The sequence below is a fragment of the Panthera leo genome, chromosome E3 (genome assembly GCF_018350215.1).
Source record: "Panthera leo isolate Ple1 chromosome E3, P.leo_Ple1_pat1.1, whole genome shotgun sequence".
Classification (NCBI taxonomy): Eukaryota; Metazoa; Chordata; class Mammalia; order Carnivora; family Felidae; genus Panthera; species Panthera leo.
The window spans coordinates 6,264,515-6,285,773 of record NC_056694.1 but is presented as its reverse complement, the minus strand read 5'-3'; the positions used below and the strand labels follow the sequence as shown (position 1 = coordinate 6,285,773).

At 49.1% G+C, this 21,259-nt stretch overlaps 2 protein-coding genes across 2 annotated transcripts in view; one reads left to right on the top strand and one right to left on the bottom strand.

Moving 5' to 3' along the window:
- Nucleotides 1-21,259, top strand: part of KPNA7 (karyopherin subunit alpha 7) — a 121,300-nt gene that overhangs the window by 17,343 nt on the left and 82,698 nt on the right. The gene's annotated exons all lie outside the window — the stretch shown is intronic.
- LOC122209351 (myosin-16) overlaps nt 1-21,259 on the bottom strand; it is a 61,655-nt gene that overhangs the window by 4,193 nt on the left and 36,203 nt on the right. The window contains exons 28-41 of the mRNA XM_042921101.1: nt 20,916-21,002; nt 18,877-19,122; nt 17,879-17,996; nt 16,509-16,636; nt 15,502-15,698; nt 13,653-13,785; nt 12,127-12,343; nt 9,730-9,866; nt 9,533-9,636; nt 5,108-5,300; nt 3,986-4,189; nt 2,653-2,778; nt 1,467-1,637; nt 648-848 (exon numbers count right to left, since the gene is read on the bottom strand). Coding sequence (XP_042777035.1) covers nt 648-848; nt 1,467-1,637; nt 2,653-2,778; nt 3,986-4,189; nt 5,108-5,300; nt 9,533-9,636; nt 9,730-9,866; nt 12,127-12,343; nt 13,653-13,785; nt 15,502-15,698; nt 16,509-16,636; nt 17,879-17,996; nt 18,877-19,122; nt 20,916-21,002 — 2,262 coding nt within the window. The remainder of the gene's footprint in view (nt 1-647; nt 849-1,466; nt 1,638-2,652; nt 2,779-3,985; nt 4,190-5,107; nt 5,301-9,532; nt 9,637-9,729; nt 9,867-12,126; nt 12,344-13,652; nt 13,786-15,501; nt 15,699-16,508; nt 16,637-17,878; nt 17,997-18,876; nt 19,123-20,915; nt 21,003-21,259) is intronic.

Genomic DNA, 21,259 nt, shown 5'->3' with positions numbered 1-21,259 from the left:
TTTATCGAGCCATTTGGGAAAGGCGCTGGTTGTGTGGGTGGCTGATGGATTCAGCATAGTAGCCCCAGAACTGGCAGCAAACAATGGCAGAGTCCAAGTTCTATGTCAAGGTGGGGGTGGGGGTGTGCTGGTGCCGGTAGGCAGACGTGTGGTATAGGGTTGAGGCTTGAAGCCATCATTTGCTAACCATTTGACTTTGATTTTAACATTTGCTAACATGACATAAATATCCCACTCTGGGCTATGTCCTCACCTGTGAAACAGACTAAGAAGATCAGTGTTCCTGCCTTGTGTTCGGAGGATTAAAGAAGGGAAGGGTCTTGTGTTTAACGGTCTGAGCGGGAGAGAGAAGTTATCCTGGCAGAGGCCACCAGGGACAGTGGAAGCAGGACAAAGGCAGCAAAGACTTTCCCTGGTTTTAGATCACACCTTACAGGTGTTCTTGGGGGATATTTTCATTTTCTACATGTTCTTATCTCCGGTGTGTGGTGTCCAGTCCACCTATGAAGTGCCATGGACACGAAGCTCACAGGGGCCATCTTTTGGCAGGGCTCGATTCCTTTCCTGTGGTTAATGCCAACCAGGTGCTGAGACCTGGACTGGGGAGGGAGGGCACGTTAGGGACACAGGTTAGGGCGAGCACCCACCGCCTCTTCAATCTGCCGCTTGTAGATCTTCAGCTTGTTCTGCAGCTTCTCCACCAGCTCCTGCATGCGCTGGTTGGTCTTGTGGTCCTCCTCCGTCTGGAAGACCAGCTCTTTGAGGCGGCGCTCATTCTTCCGCAGCGTCTTCACTGTTTCCACGTGCTGTTTCTGCTCACCGTCCAGCTCTGTCTCTAGTTCCTTGATCTGAGGGAGGAAGAGAGGGACATGGCTGTGAGAACACAGGGTTTTGAACTTGCGAGCTCAGTGGCCTTGAGTGGGGGCATCATGGTGACAATGTCCATCCACCTCTTCCCCACAGGAGAGCAGGCAAACCCTGGACAGGAGGGTCACACAGGTTCTGCCCCTCATGGGTCTGCTGTGGTAGTCAGATGGGTCCCTTTCTCTGAGCCTCACATTTCCTTCTCTGGGAAGTGGGGGAGGGAGGGGCCTGACAGGGTCACCAAACCTCCTGCGCCCCTCTAGCTCTGACACCCCATGGGTGAAGACCAAGGCTGGTTTTAAGGAAATTGTAAGGGAGGAACAGTGTTGGAAACAGAGACTAGGAACAGACAGAGGAAGAATCCTGGGAGCTCCCCTGCTTGGGGGCACAGTCTGGGGGAAAGGTGACAGGAGAAGGAAGAGGAGAGGAGACCTATGTACAAATAAATTACAGCTCTCCTCTCATTTTCCTTTCCCTTCCTAGCATCTGAATAATCCGGTTCCTCATCAAGCACTGGGTGCTTTGGGAAGCTTTGGGAAAAGGCCCCTGCCCAGCCATGTCTCCCTTCTCTCCCTCCTGGCCCACCTCGGGGTCGCCCTCACCCTGGCTTCCAGTTTCATGATCGTGCGCTTCCCTCCCTTCAGAGCCAGCTGCTCAGCCTCCTCCATCTTGGCCTGCAAGTCTTTGATGGTGATCTCGTAGTTCTTCTTGATTTTCTCCAGGTGCATGCAGTGGTCCTGCTCTTGCCGGAGCTCCTCCGCCATGCGGGCGGCCTGCGGGAGGGGAGCAGAGTGGGGACTGGAGCTGGGTTCCCATGCTATTGAGAGATGAGGGACCTTGACCTCTGGAGACCAGAGGACCAAGTGGTTGACAAGGAGAACCTTGCCGATGTGCTGCTGGGTTTTGGTGGAGCGGGTGCCCCATGCTCCTGTGTCTCTCCCAGTGACAGGGAGGAGGCAGGCTCATGCACTCACCACCAGGGCCCCCAGTCCCACAGACTCCCACCAGCCTGGGGCTCTCCAGCCACTCTTTGCTGCCTCCTCCATCAGGGGCACAGCACAGAGGGTGGGCATAGCGCAGATCTGGAGGAGGAAGACGAAGGTCTGCATGTAGCTCCTGTGTGGCCTTCAGCAAATCACTTTACCCTCTCGTTCTTGCATTCATTCCACAAGTATTCATGGAAGATCTGCATGCTGGGTATGGGTCTGTTCTCTCGAGACCCAGCACCAAATAAGACCTGCAATGGTCCTGAGCTGGCATTTCAAGCAAGTGCAACAAGCCTGGCGATAGCATCTGTATTCCTTCATCTTTAAAGTGGCGTGCGTGGTATCTGCCGCTCAAGGTCGTGTGAGTCCCCAAAGAGAAGTGGGGCAAGACCACTGGCAGCACGTCCTGCTGAATCTGCCCCTGAGCACCTGGGCATGTCTCCCATTCCTTTCACTAATGCTTCTCCTCAGGCTGCTTTAATGCTCCTCTTTGCCAAAAGACCTGCCCAGGAAAGCCCACTTTCGATGGCTTCTTTGACCCATGTCCCCAGGCCTCAAGCTCTGATCTCTCACATGGTCGTGTATAGCTTGTAATTATTCCTTACTTGTATGTGTTTGGCTTTTCGGAAAGGCCTCCAGACTCCTTAGGACAAGGACCACAGCCCTACTGGCAGGGTGCTGGCGCTGCACAGTGACCTTTGAGGGGAGGAAGTGGCCTTCCCTGCTGAGGGTGGCCTGGTCCTCCACAGGCGGCCCAGGCCGGGCCCCCCTCCCACCAGCACCAGGCAGCGTGCACACTTACATCAGTCATGGCTTTCTTGGCCCTCTCGTCGGCAGAGCGGAACTCACTGATGAGCTCCTCGTGCTCGTTGGAGATGCGCTGGACATCCGACTCCAGCTTGCGCTTGACCACGAGGAGGCTTTGGTTCTAGAAGAGAAAATAAAGACATTGCCATGAGGCAGAAGTCTGCACAGCCCTTCCCGTGTCCAGGAAAGAGAAACAACTCTCTCACAGACATACTTGCCAAACCCCCCAACAGGAAATGGCCCTGGACCCCCTGCTTGAGGTAAGTGTCTCTCCCTGCATTTTTCTCTGTGTTTTAGAGCAGAACACGTATCACAAGGAGTCCAGGAATAACGTCATTTCGGCCTGGGATGGGTGGGAACTCTAGAACAATCCTGAACTCAGAGCTGGGAAAACCCAGGTTCAACCCCGGTACTTCTACCTATGTGGATAAATTCTTTACCTCTAGGCTTCGGTCTTATTTCTAAAATGGGGTTGTGATCTCTATATGTCCTATGCACATTTTTTCTTTTGGTGAATTCACATGAGATGCTAAGTAGGAATTAAGTTTGTGCTGGCAAAGTATTGCACTGTAAGCAGTATTGGTGTTACCGCTGGTAGATAAGGGTCCCCTTTTTTGACCACACATAAGCCACTCAACTCTCTGGGTCACGGTTTTTCATTTGTAAAATGAATGTCAGACTTTGTTTTTATTTACTGTTTTTTTTTGTTTTGTTTTTTTTTTTAAGTAGGCTCCATGCCCAGCAGGGAGCCCAGTGCATGGCTTGAACTCACAACCCTGAGATCAAGACCTGACTGGAGATTAAGAGTCAGGCTTAATTTAACTGACTGAGCCACCCAGGTGCTCCTAGACTTTGGAATATTCTAGATCCCTTCTAGTTCTGAAGTTCTATCCTCAGTGACACTGAAGGTAATGGCAGTCCTTAAAGTTGGCTAAATCATCAGAATCTCCTGAGGAGTTTAGATCCAAAAGTTTAAATTTCTGGAGTCCCACCACAGACCAGATTCTGGATCACAGTCTCCAAGGGAGAGAGTCTAGGAGCCTGTCTTTGAAAGCTCTGCACAACAATGTACATATAGTTCACACACTGTGTGTGCACTAAAAATGGTTAAGAATGGTACATTTTATGTTACGGGGGTTTTTGCCATAACAAAAGAAGTCTCTGCAGGTGAGTTCTGAGGATTTCCCAAGTGGGGACACCATCTGCCTTTGAGTTTTGAGGGGAGCCCACAGGGTTTGGGCACCATCCTGGCCCTGCCCCCACACGCCAAGTGTGAGTCTGCGTAGACCCCCCCCCCCCCCCCCACTCCCAGGAAGCCGCCATCTTACCTGGATGTTGACCTCGTTGTGCCGCTCGGTGATCTCTACCACCTCCTGCTCCAGCAGCTTGCGGGAACGCTCGCTGCCCTCCAGGCCCGCGCGCACCTCCTCCAGCTCCGTCTGCAGCAGGCTCAGGCGCCGCTCCTGCAGGTTGTACTGCTCCCGCAGCTCCTCGTGCTGCCGGGCATCCTCGTCCATCTGCATCTGCAGGTCCTGGGGGGGCCAGAGGACCCGGCCTGAGCCCATCTCCCGGACCCTGGCATGGTCTGGGCTCAGCAGGGAGCTGGGGTCTGGCTGGGGAGTTCGAGGCCACAGAGGAGGAGAGTGGAAGGTATCGATCTGCGCTGGGGGAGTTCCCAGTCTGGTTGCGGCCTAGCTGGCCAGGGCCCAAGCGCCCCCAGAATTTGTCCAGTGAGAGGTAACCATAAGGTCAAGGCTTTTCTGAGGACAGAGCACCTTGAGTTTCCAGCAGGCCCTTCTCACCGAGGCCTTCCTCAGTGATCTTGACCATTACACCCCCACTGGCTAACCCACATCTCCCTTCTCCTATCTGGTTGTTTCTCTGTAGCACGTATCGCCGTTTTTAATACTACAGTTTTATTTATGTGTTGTTTATTGTCTATCTGCAGGGATGTCTGTTTATTATATACATTCTTGTACCTCTAACACCTAATACAGTGCCTACGCTGGGCAGGTCTCTAATAAAATGTATGTTGAATGCATGGATCCAGCTACAGATGCTTTAAAGACCAGTGATAGCAATAAAGGAAGACTTCAATTCTATTTGTGTTTTTTTCTTAAGATGAGTGGTGGGCATATAAGTATTTACTATGTTCTTTGTTTTTCTGTCCTGAATTCACTTATAATAAGTCAAATGATTTTAAGAACCAAGACAGGCCCAACTTTCTGTTTTCCTTCTTTCTTCCCTCTTCTTAGTGGTCCACGGTATGGACTTAGGTGGTTGGGGCCTCTCATATAGATAGTCCCCAAGTGTCCTGTTCCCTAGACTTCCAGCCACCCCATGCTGCCACTTTCATGCTTTTCTCCTAGCTGCAGACATGCATGAAGTTAGCTTCCTGGACCTGCAAGCTTGGGGATGGCTTACTTTGTGATTAGGTCCCAGATTGCTACCTTGATTTGCTGTTGCAGCCTTTTCAGGGTCTTTACAAGTTCGCTGTTGTTCTTGTTGGCGTGGTCCAGCTGGATTTCCATCTCATTCAGGTCCGTCTCCATCTTCTTCTTGAGCCGAAGTGCCTCTGCCCGGCCCTTGGCCTCTGCCTCCAGGCTGGCCTGCAAGGACTCGATTGCCCGCTGGTGGTTCTTCCTGCAAGTGCAATCAGAGAAGACCTTGGCATACTGGGCCCGCTGGTCAGGCTGTGCTAAACCTCCCTAGTTAAGAGGTCTGTGAGCATCAACACGCTTATGGCCACCATATTTGAAATTAGAGTGTATCTTCCCTTAAAGCATTTAAGTGGGGGAGTGTATGCTTTGGGAAAGGACACAGAAGGTCAATGTTTACCTCATATCTTTTGTGATCTCAATTCATTCAACATGCAGAATATCCCTGCAAGGAAACTGAGGCTCCAAGATGATGAAAAACATGCCAAAGGTTTAGCCCATGACAGAGACAGGATTCAAACCCAAATACTAGCTGTTTTGTTTTTGTTTTTTTAATTAGAAAATGTGAGCTTTGGCTATACAAGCCAAAGCTTGTCTCTCTGTAAAACAGCAGTTATTGATTGATTGTATTTAATATATTTAGTTATATTGTAATCAGTATAATGAGCATTTTCATAAAACCCTCCATAGAAGGAGACTAGAGGAGGCAATTTACATGTTCAAAAAATATTTGTTTCATTGAGGGAAATAAATGGCTAGCATGAAAAGATCCTGTCACCTGCCCCTTGTCTGTGGTGTTCACCTCTGCTCTACCCCTGCACACCTTCTGTTGTGTAGGCACATTGCTGGATTTATAGCACTCTGAGATGTAGTCAATTTCTAGACATGGGAGAAGGTATCATGACATTCTCAAAAGTGAACAGAATTTTTGTTCAATTTGACTTAAAAAATAAATACAAGAAAAAAACTATAAAACATGTTGAAAAAATAAAGGTCTAAATAAATGGAAGGACATTCATGTTCATGGATTGGAAGATATAATGTTGTGAAGGTGGAATTCGGTGCAGTCAGTATCAAAATGCCAGCTGATTTCTTTGCAGAAATTGACAGGCTGATCCTAAAATTTATATAGAAATGCAAGGGACCCAGAATAACCAAAATAATCTAGAAAAAGAACAACAAGGTAGAGGACTCACACTTCCCAATTTCAAAGCCACAGTAATCAAGACATTGTGGCCATGGCATAAGGATAGACCTATAGATGAATGGAATAGAATTGGGAATCCAGAAATAAACCCAAGCCAATTCATTTTCAACAAGGATGCTAAGACCATTCAATAGGGAGAGAGCAGTCTTTCCAGAAAGTAGTTCTGGGACAACTGGATATCCACATGCAAAAGAATGAAGTTGGACCCCTACCTCATACCTTATACAAAAATTAACTCAAAATGGACCAAAGACCTAAATGTAAGAGCTAAAACTGTAAAACTCTGATCTCATCTAGGAAAAATAGGCAAGAATCTTTGTGACTAAATTAGGGAAAGAGTTTTTTAGATATGACACCTAAAATACAGGCTACCAAAGAAAAAAACAGGTACATAGACTTCATCAAATTTAAAAACATTTGTGCTTCAGAGGATATTATTAAGAAACTGAAAAGGCAACTCACAGAATGGGTGAAAATATTTGCAAATTACATATCTGATAAAGGATGGGTCTAGTATTCAGAATATTTAAAGAACTCTTACAACTCAACAGTAGAAAGACAACCTAGTTTTTAAAATGGGCCAAGGATTAGAATAGACATTTTTCCAGGCAATATAGAGAAGTGGCCAATAAGCACATCAAAGATGCTTAGCAGGAGCAGCTGGGTGGCTCAGTTGGTTAAGCATCCAACTCTTGATTTCAGCTCAGGTCACGATCTCATGATTCGTAGGTTTGAGCCCTGCATCAGGCTCTGTGCTGATGCATGCTCTCTCTTTCTCTCTCAAAGAAACTTAAAAAAAAAAAACTTAAAAAGGTGCTCAGCATCATTAGCTATAATGGAAATACTGTTCTAAACCACAGTGAGATACTACCATACACTAGGTTGGCTAGGATAAAAAAAGGTAATGATAAAATGTTAAGAGAAGATCTGGAGACCCTACAGCCCTTATAACCCTGAGAATGTAAAATAGTACAACTGCTTTGGAGAAGAATCTGACCATTCTGCAAAAAGTTAAACACAGAGTGAACATATTACCGGAACTTCTAGTCCTAGGTACATACCCAAGAGAAATGTAAACCTCTATCTAAACAAAAACTTGTATATGGATGCTCATAGTGGCATTATCCATAGTGGCCAAAAGGTGAAAACAACCCAAATGTCCATCAACTGATGAATAGATGAATAGATAAATAGATAAAATAGATAAACAAAATGGGATCTGTCCAAACTATGGCATAGTATTCAGGAATAAAAAGGAATGAAATACTTACACTTGCTCCAACATGGATGAAGCTTGAAAACATGATGCCAAGTGAAAGAAGCCAGTCACAAAGGACCACATATTGTAGGATTCCATTTATATGGGATGTCCAGGATAGGCAAATCCAGAGAAAGTTGTTGGCTAGATTAGTTGTTGCCTAGGCCTGGGAGTGGGGGTGGTGGGGAGAAATGGGGCAACACTGCAAAAGGATATGGGGTTTCTTTGGGGGAGTGATGAAAATGTTCTAAAATTGCAGTGATAATTGCACAACTGAGAACCATTGAATTTTTCCCTCGTCATGGGCAAACTATGTAAATTATATCTCCAATCTGTTGCAAACTCTCTCTCCTCCCCTCCCCCTGCCACGCCACATAGTGGCATATAGCTAGATATTTAGGGTTTATTCTAATGGCTGCAGAGTCATGGGGCTTCTCCCTCCAGTGGCTCTGCCTGCAGCTTTGTTAGGGGTGATTGTGGGGGATGTTGTAAACTCAGGAAGCAATAGTGCAGGAAGATTTCAGGCAGGCAGTTTAGGCAAGATGCCAATGTGGATAGTTGCAAATGTGTGCAACTCATGTGTGCAATTCTTCTCAGAATCACAACAAATCATATTTCTGTAAACAAAAACTTAGTGCTGAGTCCAAAACTTATTGGAACCTCAGGCAGCAACAGTGGACACTGAATTAAAAAGAAATCTCCAAATCCAGCACCCAGCAGATCAGTTCTTTTCCATGACGTGGTGGTTGTTTTCTGAGGGTTCATGAATGTTCGTAGTAATTTATATCTGTGTGGCTTTGCAGGTTATGGAGTAATTTCATATTTATCATCTCAGTTAATCTTCACCACCCCTGAGAGGGGTGACGAGAAGCTATCGTCATTCACATCTGTCAGATGGGGCAACTGCATCCATCTCACAGGGGGGCTTTCTGATTTTTTTTTTATTGTGGGAAAATATGCATTACGTAAAATGTCCTATGTTAACCATTTTGAAGTGTGCGGTCCCGTGGTATTAAACACATACCTCATGCTGTGCTTCTACTGGCACCGCCTGTCTCCAGAACTCTTTGCATCTGATAAAACTAAACCATGTTCCCATGAAACACTAACTCCCCAATATCCCACTTTCCCCTGGCCCCTGGCACCTACTATTCTGCTTTCCGTTTCTGTGATTGTGACTGGTCTAAGTACTTCCTCCTGTAGGTAGAACCATGCAGTATCTGTCTTTTTGTGACTGGCTTTTTTCACTCAGTTATAATGTCCTCAAGGTTCACCCATGTTGTAGCAGGTGTCTGAATTTCCTTGCTTGTGAAGGCTGGATAAATTTGCACTGTGTGTAGAGACCACATTTTGTTTATCCATTCCTTTGTCAGTGGACTTGGGTTGCTTTCATGCCACAGCTCTTCTGAATAATGCTATGAACATGGTATACAAGTATCTCTCCAAGACCCTGCTTTCAGTTCTTTTGGGTAAATATTCAGAAGTAGAATTGCTGGATCATACGGTAATTCTATTTTAAATTTTTTGAGGAACCTCTATACTGGCTTTCACATCGGCTGTACCATTTTACATTCCCACCAACAGTGCACAAATGTTCCAGTTTCTCTACATCCTCACCAACACTTGTTATTTCTTGCGTTTTGGATGGCAGCCATCCTAATGGGTGTGAGGTGGTATCTCCTTGTAGTTTTGATTTGCATTTCCCTCATGACTAGTGGTAGTGAGCATCTTCCCATGTGCTTAGTGGCCATTTGTATATCTTCCTTGGAGAAATGTCTGTTAAAGTCCTTTGCCCATTTTTGGATGATGATGATGATGATGATGATGATTAATTATCCCATGGTGTTTTGTGATCACTGAAGTACTATGTTTCAGAGTATTCACCTAAATTGCCGAAGGTCAGATGACTAGTAGGTGGCAGAGGCCCGTCAATGCTACCCAAAGTCAGCCTCCCATCACCTCAGCCCCATACCTCGTAGCTTCAAATTCCTCTTCTTTCTCATGGATTCTCCGGTCGATGTCAGCTTTAACCTGAGCCAGTTCCAGCTGAATTCGAATCACCTTGCTCTCTTCAACCTGCCAGGAATATAAACATCAGTCTTTCTGGCCAAGTAGGTGCATAGTCCCTGGCCAAGGGTCCAGCCTCCAAGGTGATGGCCACATGGTTACCTCCAGGGAAGATTCCGCTTCCTCCAGGGCCACCTGGAGTTCTTCTTTCTCAATCTCCAATTTTTTCTTCAACTTCTGCAGCTCATGCACACTCCGTCCTCCCTCACCCAGCTGATCGATCAGTTCCTTTATCTCCTCTGAGAAAGGAATGTTCTCGTTAATAAGGCACATGAGGACCACCAGCTTCCCAGGGCCATGGCATGTGACACAGACATTCTTACATCAGGGCAGAAGCAGGCACTCCTAGCCTCACTGTATCCAAAGAGAAGCAATATGCTCCAAGTCGTAGACTCATGGAGCATCAGGGCTTGGGCATTGGAGAACAGTGAGTTCAAGCTCCTCATTTTACAGATGAGAGGCTGAGGCCCACAGAAGGGTGGGTAAGCACTGAACAGCTTGGTGGGCCAGTGCCCAGGACTCCCCAGGCCCATTAGGCCTAAACTCCAGGCTTTCCTTTCTCAGACCCTTTCTCCCCCTCTGCATCCCCGCCACCAGGTCTGAAAACCAAGAAAAGGTGGAGGAGTAGAGCCTTTCTGATCTCCTTCCTCAGTTGGGAGACTGTTACCCACCCAGAGGAGCTCCCAGGGACCCACCCAGCACCTTGGAGCAGCCATAAATGTCAGCCGCAACCAGAGGTGTCCGAGAAACGTGACTACCTTGACTAATCCATGACCAAACTCCATTCCTACATCAAGCCTCCCTGAGTTCAGAGAAATCTCATTTAATCCAATATCTTCCTGGTTGGGTTTCTAAGTTCCAGGTAGAGTGGAAAGCACTGGGGGCATCATCTAAGTCTCAGCTGTTGGGGTCCATCTGTGCTGATGTCACAGACACACTCGTAGCCCACATGGCTTCCCGTCGCCTGTCCTGGACATAGTGGCTGTTTCCAGAACATTTTCTACTGCACTGCTCTGGGATCATGAGGAATGCTGTGATGGTGCCTCACACCCTTTCAGCCCAAGTAAGCTTCTTGGCCATTCTCCTCCGTCGCTCCCACCAGGCTGGGGCTACTTTACTTAATTTCTTTTTAATTAAAAAAAAATTTTATTTTTTGAGGGAGGGAGAGAGAGAGAGAGAGAGAGAGAGAGAGAGAGAGAGAGAGAGAGAGAGAAGGGGAGGGGAAGAGAGAGAGGGAGACACAGAAATCCAAAACAGGCTCCAAGCTCTGAGCTGTCAGCCCAGAGCCCAACACAGGGCCTGAACTCATGAGCCACAAGGTCATGATCTGAGCTGAAGTTGGATGTTTAACTGACTGAGCCACCCAGGTGCCCCTGACTGGGGCTACTTTACAAGGTTTGTTCCCACCTATGCTTCACCAGCCAGGTGAAGTGCATATTCCTCTGCTCTTAACTCCCAGGTTACCGGGGAGCTTTCTCATCTGCACCAGGAGTTGGAGGTGGGATGGAGGTTAAGGGAGGAGGCAGCGCCCTGGGACCTTCAGCAGAACCTAATCAGCAACCCCCTCCTATTTTCTGTCCTCTCCTAGTCCAGGCAACCTTGATCTGGGTGTTCTGGTTGTTTCTCCCCTATCTTAACTCAGGTATTTATATTTAAGACCTTTAGTATTCACACTTTTGAGACTACAGAAGCAGAGCCTTCATACCTCACATGCTGGGCTCTTGAGATTATCCCCTGTGAACCGACAACTCCCCAGGGAGGGACTCATAGGACCTTGGGCAGGTTTGGGGGACAATCAGGGACCATCTGCCTCTACCCTCCATTACAGTGACCCTACATCAGGCACCTAACCTGAATTGAGGAAACCCTGTGTTGACTGAGATTTTGCTGCTCAGCAGAACAGTTCTTGAAAACAAAAAAAAAACAAAACAAAACAACAACAACAACAAAAAACCCTGACCTATCTTACACAACTGATTTTGTGGTTAGAAATGTGTACCTGCCATAAAAACTTATTAATGCAGTCAAATCCCTGTATAGCAAAACATTCTTCAACAGATAGGCACCAATTTTCAAACAACATCCAACAGAACGGAGTTCCAGCATGGGACTCCTATACGTAAGAAATCTTCCATGTGTATATGTTGTGTGCATAGGACAGATGTAAGGGCTCAATACTTAAAATCTGTTAAGTCCTCATTTCTGCCAGCTACTCTACTCAGTGAAGATTTTACACATTTTATCTTCCAACTGTCTCAACCTTACAAGGAAGACATTATTATTTCCCCAATTTACAGATGAGGAAACTGAGGCACAGAAAGGTTAAGTAACTCACCTGCTCGAAGTCATGTTGCTGAGTGCCCAAGTGCTTCTACAAATTGCTTGCCAGGCAGTTGGCATTTATTGTGTGTACCTACTATGTGCCAGGTACTCAAACATGTGATGCGCTCAGGAGGAGGGAGGCCCTGCCTGGGTCTTTGTCCCTGCCCTCAGACTCACCCTGCAGAGTCTTGTTCTCCTTCTTCACCGACTCAAGGTGCTCCAGGGACTCCTCATAGGCGGTCTTGATCTTGAAGCTCTCGGTCATGTACATGCGGCACTCCTTCTGCGCACTGTCCACCTCCACCTGTAGCTCTTCGCACTTCTGCTGCCACTCGGCCAGCATCTTGTCAAAGACTCGCTGCTTCTTGTCCAGGGCAGCAGCCGCAGCGTTGGCCTGGGGAGAGGTGGGGATGATGGTCTCCGGGGGTTCTGACTCTCCAGCCCCTTCCTCTGCTTCTGCCCTCCTCCCTGCCTTCCCCAGCCCTCCCCAGTAACTCTGGTGACCACAGATTTCTTGGGGGTTGGGATATAATTCAACATTTATAGCACAAGCACAGGGCAAGGAGCCTGGAAAGAGTTACCCTCCAGTTCTAAAACTCCTACTACTAGATATGTGACCTTGGGCAGTCTATTTTATCTTCCCAGGCTAGGATTTTCTTAGGTGTATGATGAGGGATCTGGGCCATAGTAGCCTTCCCAGATTTAGAACTTCACCCAACCCCCCGTAACATTTTTCTCTATGACTTACTAATACCTGTTACATGTCATTGTCCAACTCAGAGATGGGTTTGGTGTTATTTTTCTTGTGAATCAAAGCTGATTATTTTCAGACCTTATTTTTCATAGACCTTTCCTCCTTTTCATAAGTGTCCAGCAACTATGTATTTATTTTTTAATGTTTATTTTTTGAGAGAGAGAGAGAGACAGAGCGTAAGCTGGGGAGGGGCAGAGAGTGAGAGAGAGTGAGAGAGACACAGAATCTGAAGCAGGCTCCAGGCTCTGAGCTGTCAGCCAGAGCCCTATGTGGGGCTCCAACTCACGAACTGTGACATGACCTGTGCCGAAGTTGGATGCTTAACCAACCGACTGAGCCACCCAGGCACTCCAGCAACTATGTATTTATTGCTGTGCAATACTGGATTTTGTAAATTTCTGCTTCATTTCTTAATTTTGGAGGAGCAAAACCTTTTCAGGTTTTGGGGCTATTTTCCTGAAGCCTCTCACATGGATATACCCCTCTGCCCCTCACCACTGGCATGAAGCAGTTGCCCTGAAACACCAAGACCAGGTTCCTGTGTACCAGTTGAAATCTTATTTAATTTGGCTGAAGTCTGGCAAATCAGTCTGAACCAGGGATGCAAACAGGAATGTTTAGCCACACAAAGTGTGTGTTATGTGGTTTGTGTGAGGAAAAGGGGAACAGAGACAATAGGTTGCATGACTTCCTGGGACCGTTTTGTCCTCACCACAGAGCTATTTGAATAGCGACCTGTTGGGTGTTAAGATTGCAGAATTATGAGTGTATAAACACATTTGCAGGCGAGAGCCTGTGTTCAGTGGGCCTGAATACAGACCCTGTGCTCCATCCTGTTGGGCCACCTGTTTTTCCTTGGTAAGCCCAGACATGTGACGGTTTCCAACAGCTCCCTGGGGTCCCTTGGACCCAGCAAATAGGCAGCCTTCGAACATTTTGACCCCCTGACCTTCTCCAAGTCGATGGTGAGGTCCTCGATTTCTGCCTGGAGTCGCTGTTTATTTTTCTCAAGGGAGGCAGCCCTGGCCTGGGCGGCTTCGGCTGTCTCTTCTGCTTCCTGGAGTCTGGCGGCCAGTTTCCTCCTGTGGGTGAGGGCAAGAGAGGCCATCAAGGAAACATAGAAGCCCATGGGCTAGGGGGCTGTGTTTGTGGTCCTGAGCTCTGGGGTCACAGTGGAGAAGATGCAGACAAAATGGAGAGTATTAGAGGAAAGCAACCACTGTCTGTCTGTCCATCCATCCATCCATCCATCCATCCATCGATCCAACAATTATGTATTGTTTCTACTCTGTCAGGTATCGCTACAGGCGTTCGAAAAACAGCATTGAATAAAAACAGACTAAGACTCCTGCCTTCACAAAACATCTGTTCTAGACGAGGGATAGACCTAGAGACAGAAGCACCACGGAGAAAGTAAAGCAGGAAGGGGAACACATGAGCGGAGGCCGGAGGGAGAGGAGGGCAAGGACCCTGTGGGTGTCTGGGGAAGAAGGTCCAGGCAGAGAGAGGTGAGGGATTGAGATCTAGAGTGAGGTTTGGGGTGGGACCAGGCAGCTGCTGGCCGCTCTCAGCAGAAAATAGAAAAGGGCCAGAGCTCAGGAGCTGGAGGCTACAGGAAGGCAGGTTTAGGCTCAATGTATGAAGACCTTCTGATAAGAGATTTACGTCAGCTGGAGGGCTCTGTGCTTATCACTGTCATGTCGCCACAAATTTCCAGGGGGCGAGCAAGACAGGCAAGCAGGCCGGGGTACCCTCCCTGCCTGGTGCCTGGTGGCTCACATGCAGGGCTTCCCGTGGGCAAGCAAGCCAGCCTGTTCTACAAGAAGGTGGCTCTGAGCCACATTCACGTGTCCACTCTTACTTCCTCAGGCCCATCAGGCAGAATGTCCACCACTCTAGTTTGCAAATGAGGAAGAAGGCTTGCAAGCTTTGAGGGCATTTAGCACAGAGCTGGGGAACCAGCAGAGTGAGGGCCTTTGGGAGTGTGGTCTGAGCCCTCCCAACATCGCCCAGAGGCCCCACCCCAGACCAGCAGACCTGTGGAAGCTTCCTGAGCACTTTAAGGGAAGAGAAATCCTGCCTGGAGGTGGAGGCCCTGTTCTTGACTTCCTTGCAGGAGCCTGAGCACTTTCATGCTGACATGTAGAAATCCTTGAGGATGGAACCCAAAGGCTGACAGTGGCTACTTTGCTAAGGGCACAAAGTGGGCTCTCCTATCTAGACACGCATCCCCCCCGGCCCCCACTTTAAGAGGAGCCTGTGCTCAGGTCATGATGTCACAGTTCATGAGTTCGAGCCCCACATCAGGCTCTGTGCAGACAGCTCAGAGCCTGGAGCCCGCATGGAGGTCTGTGTCTCCCTGTCTGCCCCTCCCCCACTCACACTCTGTTTCTCTCTCCCTCAAAAGTAAATAAACATTAAAGAAAATTTTAAGAGGGGTCGCCTGGGTGGCTCAGTCGGTTGAGAATCTGACTTTGGCTCAGGTCATGATCTTGCGGTCTGTGAGTTCGAGCCCCGCGTTGGGCTCTGTGCTGACAGCTCGGAGCCTGGAGCCTGCTTCGGATTCTGTCTCCCTCTCTCTCTGTCCCTCCCCCGCTCATGCTCTGTCTCTCTCTTTCTCTCTCTGTCAGAAATAAATAAACATTAAAAAAATTTTTTTTTTTTTAATTTTAAGAGGAGCCTGTGAACTGCTTTCTCCTGGACATGACCCTGGCCTCAGCAAGTGTCTGATGTGGTCAGACCACCAGCACCACCCACACCCCAGCCTTCCCAGCTCTCTGGCACAGGGTCACACTCACTTGGTCTCCTCCAGCTCCTCCGTCCTCTGGATGGCATCCGTCTCATACTTGGTCCTCCAGGTGGTCACCTCAGTGTTGAGCTTGGACACGAGGCGCTGCAGCTCTGACTTGCCTCCCTGCTCCTCCTCCAGCTGCTCCTTCACCAGGTCCAGGTCATGCTTCGTGTTGGCAAGACTCACCATGGCCGTGCTGCGAGACTGTGGGGACCAGCGGAGGCCGTCAGAGGCCCCGCTGGTCTCTGTGGACCCCAGGGCCATTGCTTAGACATCCGCAGCATTGGATTGACAGTGCAGCAAGTGAAGGGGGGAAAGGACACCGATTCTACAGCCCAGGCCATCAGGGTTTATTTTCCTCATTTTGTTCCAATTACTGTCCATGAGGATACGGGAGTTCATCATTTTCATTTAGTCATACATGTAGCATATTACAGTTTTGTAGTTGACTTAAAAATTTTTTTTAATGCTTTTATTCATTTTTGAGAGAGAGCCAGCGAGAGAGAGCAAGCATGAGCTGGGGAGGGGCAGAGAAAGAAGGGGACAGAGGATCTGAAGCAGTCTCTGCACCGACAGCAGTGAGCCTAATGCAGGGCTCAAACTCACAAACAGTAGATAATAGCCTGAGCTGAAGTCGGATGCTCAACCAACTGAGCCACCTAGGCACCACTTTTCTTTAAAAAAAAAAAAAATTTTTTTAATTATTATTTTTTAATGTTTTTTATTTATTTTTGAGACAGAGAGAGACAGAGCATGAGCAGGGGAGGGGCAGAGAGAGAAGGAGACACAGAATCCAAAGCAGGCTCCAGGCTCCAAGCTGTCAGCACAGAGCCTGACGTGGGGCTCGAGGTCACAAACCACAAGATCACGACCTGAACCGAAGTCGGACGCTTAACCAACTGAGCCACCCAGGTGCCCCTAGGTACCACTTTTCATGTTCCTTCTACATCTTCATAACCTGTAACTTTCTTCAGGAAGGTAGTTCTATCGCCCCCACCCCATCACCAAACAAACCTTGGATTCTTCATCCAGCTGCCTCTTGTAATCGTCCACCTGCGACGTCAGTGATGTCTTTATCCGCAGGATTTGATTGAGCCGGCTCTGTGATTCTTCATACTCCCGGCTCAGTTCACCATTTTCAGCTGGGCAGGAAGGGGAATGGGAGAAATAGTGGATGAAAAACAGGCTCCCCAGCCAGATCCTAAGCTATCCCAGTGCATCGTTCTCAAAGTACCCAATAAATATGATGACTTGGCCAAGTGGGCTGGAAGGGGGAGCAATGGTGAACCATTGCTGGCTGCCTAAAGTAAGCGAGCCCAGGAGGGGAGCAGTTGTCCAAACATTGCTGACATCCAGGTGTCTTGCATGGGGTACAGGGCTCCAGATAACGAAGTCCCAGCCCCGGCACAAGATCCTGCAAGGAAGTTTAAAGGAAACAGTGGGGCAGAGAGCCTTTACTTTGAAAATGTAATTGTCACGGTCCCAGAACCTATGCTCCTGTCATCTGTGAACTGATTGTGGGGGCCGGAGGCCAGGAAGACGTGCATGAGCCAGAGAGCACGAGCGAGCTTGAGTCCTGCCCTGTAAGTCATTCTGGTTTTGTGGCAAGTTACCTCGTCCCGCTGAGCTTCACTTTTCTTATCCATCAAAGGGAATATTGATTTTAGAAAGTATTCAGGATGCGGGAAATAAGGCCAAAGGATGCCAGCGGGTTCTCTGGGGTCACACTGCAACGTGGTCTAACTGGCCTGAGGAGTGTTTACTTCTCTCAGGGAGTACGTGTCTGTGAGGGCCCAGCCTCTGCAAGGTTAGGTGTTAAGTGAATAGTGGTAAGTCACAAATTATTTTTGTCCTAGGATGCAAAGGATTTCTTCTGGTAAAAAACAAAACCAAACCAAGAGGTTGCAGTATTACTGTGTGGTAGGACATTAACCTGTTCTGCCTCTAACTTAGCAAAGTTATTGAAGCCTCCCTTCCCCCAAATGACTGTAAATCTCTGTCCTTCAAATGCCCCTTGAGGGCAAGTTCACCATTTTCTGGCTCCCTTACTGGTGACACATGTTTGCTCTTAATATGTGGGTCATGTTTTAAAATGTTTAAAAACTGAATTTTGTCTACCGCCCCTCCTGCTGATCTTGCAGGGTGGTTGAGACAACTGATAGGGAAATGCTTTGAATAGTGTCACTTGTTTTATGTTGCAAAGATGCTGCTTGGGGCACTCCATGGGTGGAATCAGATCTCCTGTCTCATCACAGCGGGTGTGAAGTTTCCAAGGCTGAGAAAGCTCCGGGAAGAGGACATGGGTACTCTTTCGGTTTCCTTGAGCATCCCTGTTCTGTTCCACACACTGTTCCTCGGGAAGCTGCAGGGAGAGGCATGCTTACCTTGCAGGCGGGTCCTGATGGCATTGATTTCTGCCTGGTTTCGCTCCAGCTCAGCCACCTTGGCGTTGGCTTCTGCTAAACTGTCTTCCAGCTTTCGGATGTGGGCCTCGGCATTCATCTGCTCAAGGAAGATGTACCCAGTGGGGAAATGGAGAAGCCAGGCCAAACCCTCCCTGCTTTCCACCTGGGTTCCCCTAGTGCAGCCTCCTAGACTACCTCCCTCATCCTTCTAGAACGTGCCTATCTCAGAACCATCTCCCCCGACCCCCCTCGCCCTGCCCCACCTTATCATTTCTATACATAAACTTAGAGTCTTTGGGTTGGCACACAGACCCTCACTCTCTGGCTCATCCCCCTTTTCTAGCCACTCTGGACCCCTGAGGACCTCACCCAGTAAGAAAATGCAATGGGCCAATTTAAGAAAAAAATACTAGCCTTAGTTCCAGGGTGTGCAGATAAAATGAGAACTGTGAAGATGCCTCATGAGTGTCTGAAGTTTGGAGATTCTGGTTGGCTGAGCCAGGGACCCCAAAGCATCATCCTTGCTCACCCTTTGAGCCCCCTTTCCCTCATGTCACAAGAAGGCTCTTTCTGTGGCAGCTGCTTGATAAATGCGTGTTGAATGGCTTACTCGCTTTTCCTTCTTGCCATGTATCACTTTTTCATTATGGTGATGCATGCATTTCTGTTGTCACTCTTCCTAGTCTGTCACATTTATTGATCTTTTCTTATGTGCCAGGAACTGTTGAAGCCCTCACAACAGCTCTATGAAGCAGGGATTATTATTATCTCCATTTTACAGAAGAGCACAGTTAGATTATGAACTTGGCCAAGGTTATACACCTTCCTGTGGGATCTGTGACAGGCTCATCTCGATTGCCTTCACAACATCTAGAACATGCCCCGGGCTTGCTGGGGGCTTGGGGAATATGTGTGAAGCAGCCAGATGCTGGGGCACGTCCCTGTGACTCGGGGGGGGGGGGGTCCCCCCACCTCACCTTGGACTTCTGCACTGTCTCCATGCTGGCGTTGAGGTCATCGATCTCAGCCTTCATGACTTGCTTGTCCTTCTCCAGCTTGGCCTTGACCCTCTGCAGGTTCTCCACGTGCTCCGTCAGCTCAGCCATGGAGTCCGTGTGCTTCTTGCGCAGCGTGGAGGCCGCTGCCTCACTCTGCAGGGCCGCCTCCTCCAGCTCCCGCCTCAGCTTTAGCAGCTCTGCCTCCCGCTTGCGGTTCTGCTCAATCTGGGAGAGAGAAGCAGGGCTTTAGCAGAACTGACCGGCACTGGTCTCCTTAGGGCAGACGCTGCCCGCCTGCTCAGTGGTGCCCCGATATTTCTGCGCCCCTCTAATAGGATGTCTTGATTGAGATGTCAGTCCCGAGCCTCTGGGTGGATTGCCCATAGGATTCATTTAGATGGTGTTGTGTGTCCAATTGTGCCCCCCGAGAAGATATGCTCAGTTCTTAACCCCAGATACCTGTGGATGGAAACAGGGTCTTTGCAGATGTAAACAAGGTAAAATGTCATACTGGACTAGGGAGGCCCCTAACCCAATGGCTGGTTGTCCTTATAAGGGGAGAGATTTGGATCCAGGGAGACCCATAAGAAGGCCATGTGACCATGAAGGCGGAGGTTGGGGTGATTCAGCTACAAGCAAGGAACACCAAGGATTGCCAGCAACCCACCAGAAGGCAGGGGAGAGTCTTGGGACAGATTCCCCCTGAGCTTCCAGAAGGAACCCCCCAGGTAGGCCCTGCTCCAAGTCTCCCGATGTCACAGCCCCATGACCGTGCTTCCTCCCACCCCTCTGGTGCCCTACATCCTGTCCCGTTGTCTTCACTTTCCCTGCATTGCTGGATGTAGTCCTTTCTTGATGCCTCTCACTCAAACCACCTGGGATGATTTTGTTTCCTCCCAGGACCCCGACCACAGCCGCATACCAGCTTTGGTTCTCAGCACTCCCCCCTACAACAAGCAGCCTGAGGCCAGGATGGTGAGGGAGTGGGGTGTGCAGTCCAGGGAGCCTCGGGAAAGGATGCCTAGCCTTCCAGTGCTAAGGGACCCCATCCACTTTCCTTCTCTCAGCTCTGACCCAGGGGCCACATTTGTAAGCGACCTGACTATCCGGAATTAGAAGGAGAGTTTCAAGCTTCTGTCAGTCTCCGTGATGCCTTTATGTGAGTTGGAGGAAGAGGCATTCCACACCAGAGGCCCAACTTGGATTCCGGCCCTGGCAGTATGGGGTTACCCCTCTGTATTAACCATGTCTTTATTTTCTGTATTCTTATGCCTTGTCCTCTGGGGTTTTGCTGACCCTGGACAACAGCCCCTGCCAGGGTAAGCTAACTCCGAAAGATAGCAAACAGCTAGATTTCCAGTGCAAAGCAACCAGTCTAGAGCCCACAACTCCAGCTCCTCCTCTCTGGGGTGCTCATACTCTCAGCCACTGTCCCCCTGCTCTCATTACCCCCATGGTCAGGTACCAACTGGGCTCAGCCCCGGTGCCCCAGAGCCCGCTGAAATTATCCAAACTAACCAGTCCTAAGCCTGCTTCTTCTGCCTTATCCGTTCCTTCCTCAGAAACCACAATAAAGGCTCTTGCCTGCAATTCTCCCCTGCCTCTGCCGCTACTGACCCTGCTGTTTCCCGTGTGGCCCTGCATGGCACGCCCCCTCTTAGGAACTGTAACAGACTGTCTGCACAGTGGCAGTCCTTCCCCTAATCGGCTGGCATTACTGCAGCTCACATTTTCTGAAAGACACGTTATATCTTACAACGTCTGCCCTCTGCATTCAGTCCCGTGCCGCGTCTGTCCTCACCACTGAGCTAAGGATCCCCAGGAGAGAGGGGACCAAACCAGCCCCTCTCTGGCCTCTTCTTTATTATTAATTGTTCTCTCCTCAAGTTAGCCCCAGGAATTCAGCAATAACTAACTGGTCCTATTCTCACTGCTTCTCATCCAGCAGGTTTTTTTTTCTCCCTGAAGGCAGGCAGGAACTGGGGTCCCTGGGCCCGTCCCCTCCACAAGGATGGTACCTGAGCAGACGTGGCTCCCCCAGCCTCTTCCAGCCTGTCACTGAGGTCTTCAAGATCCCGGGACAGGTCGCTGCGTTGTTTCTCCACCTGGGGGTGGGGAGGTTGGGTGACCGTGATGGGGAGCCATGTGGGAGCCCCTCCCTCTGGTAAAGACTGCAGTGACCGCATGGTGTCTGTGGGGCTGGGGGCCCGCACTTTGGGAGCTCTGCACTCTGCCTGCCACCCCACACACTCAGTGAAGGATGTCTCTGTCCTCCTCCCTGCACTGGGTGGGTCTCCCTGCCCATCCTACCCCCGGCCCCCGTTTGGCTGAATCAGGAGTTTAGGTGCGTGACGATTCCTCT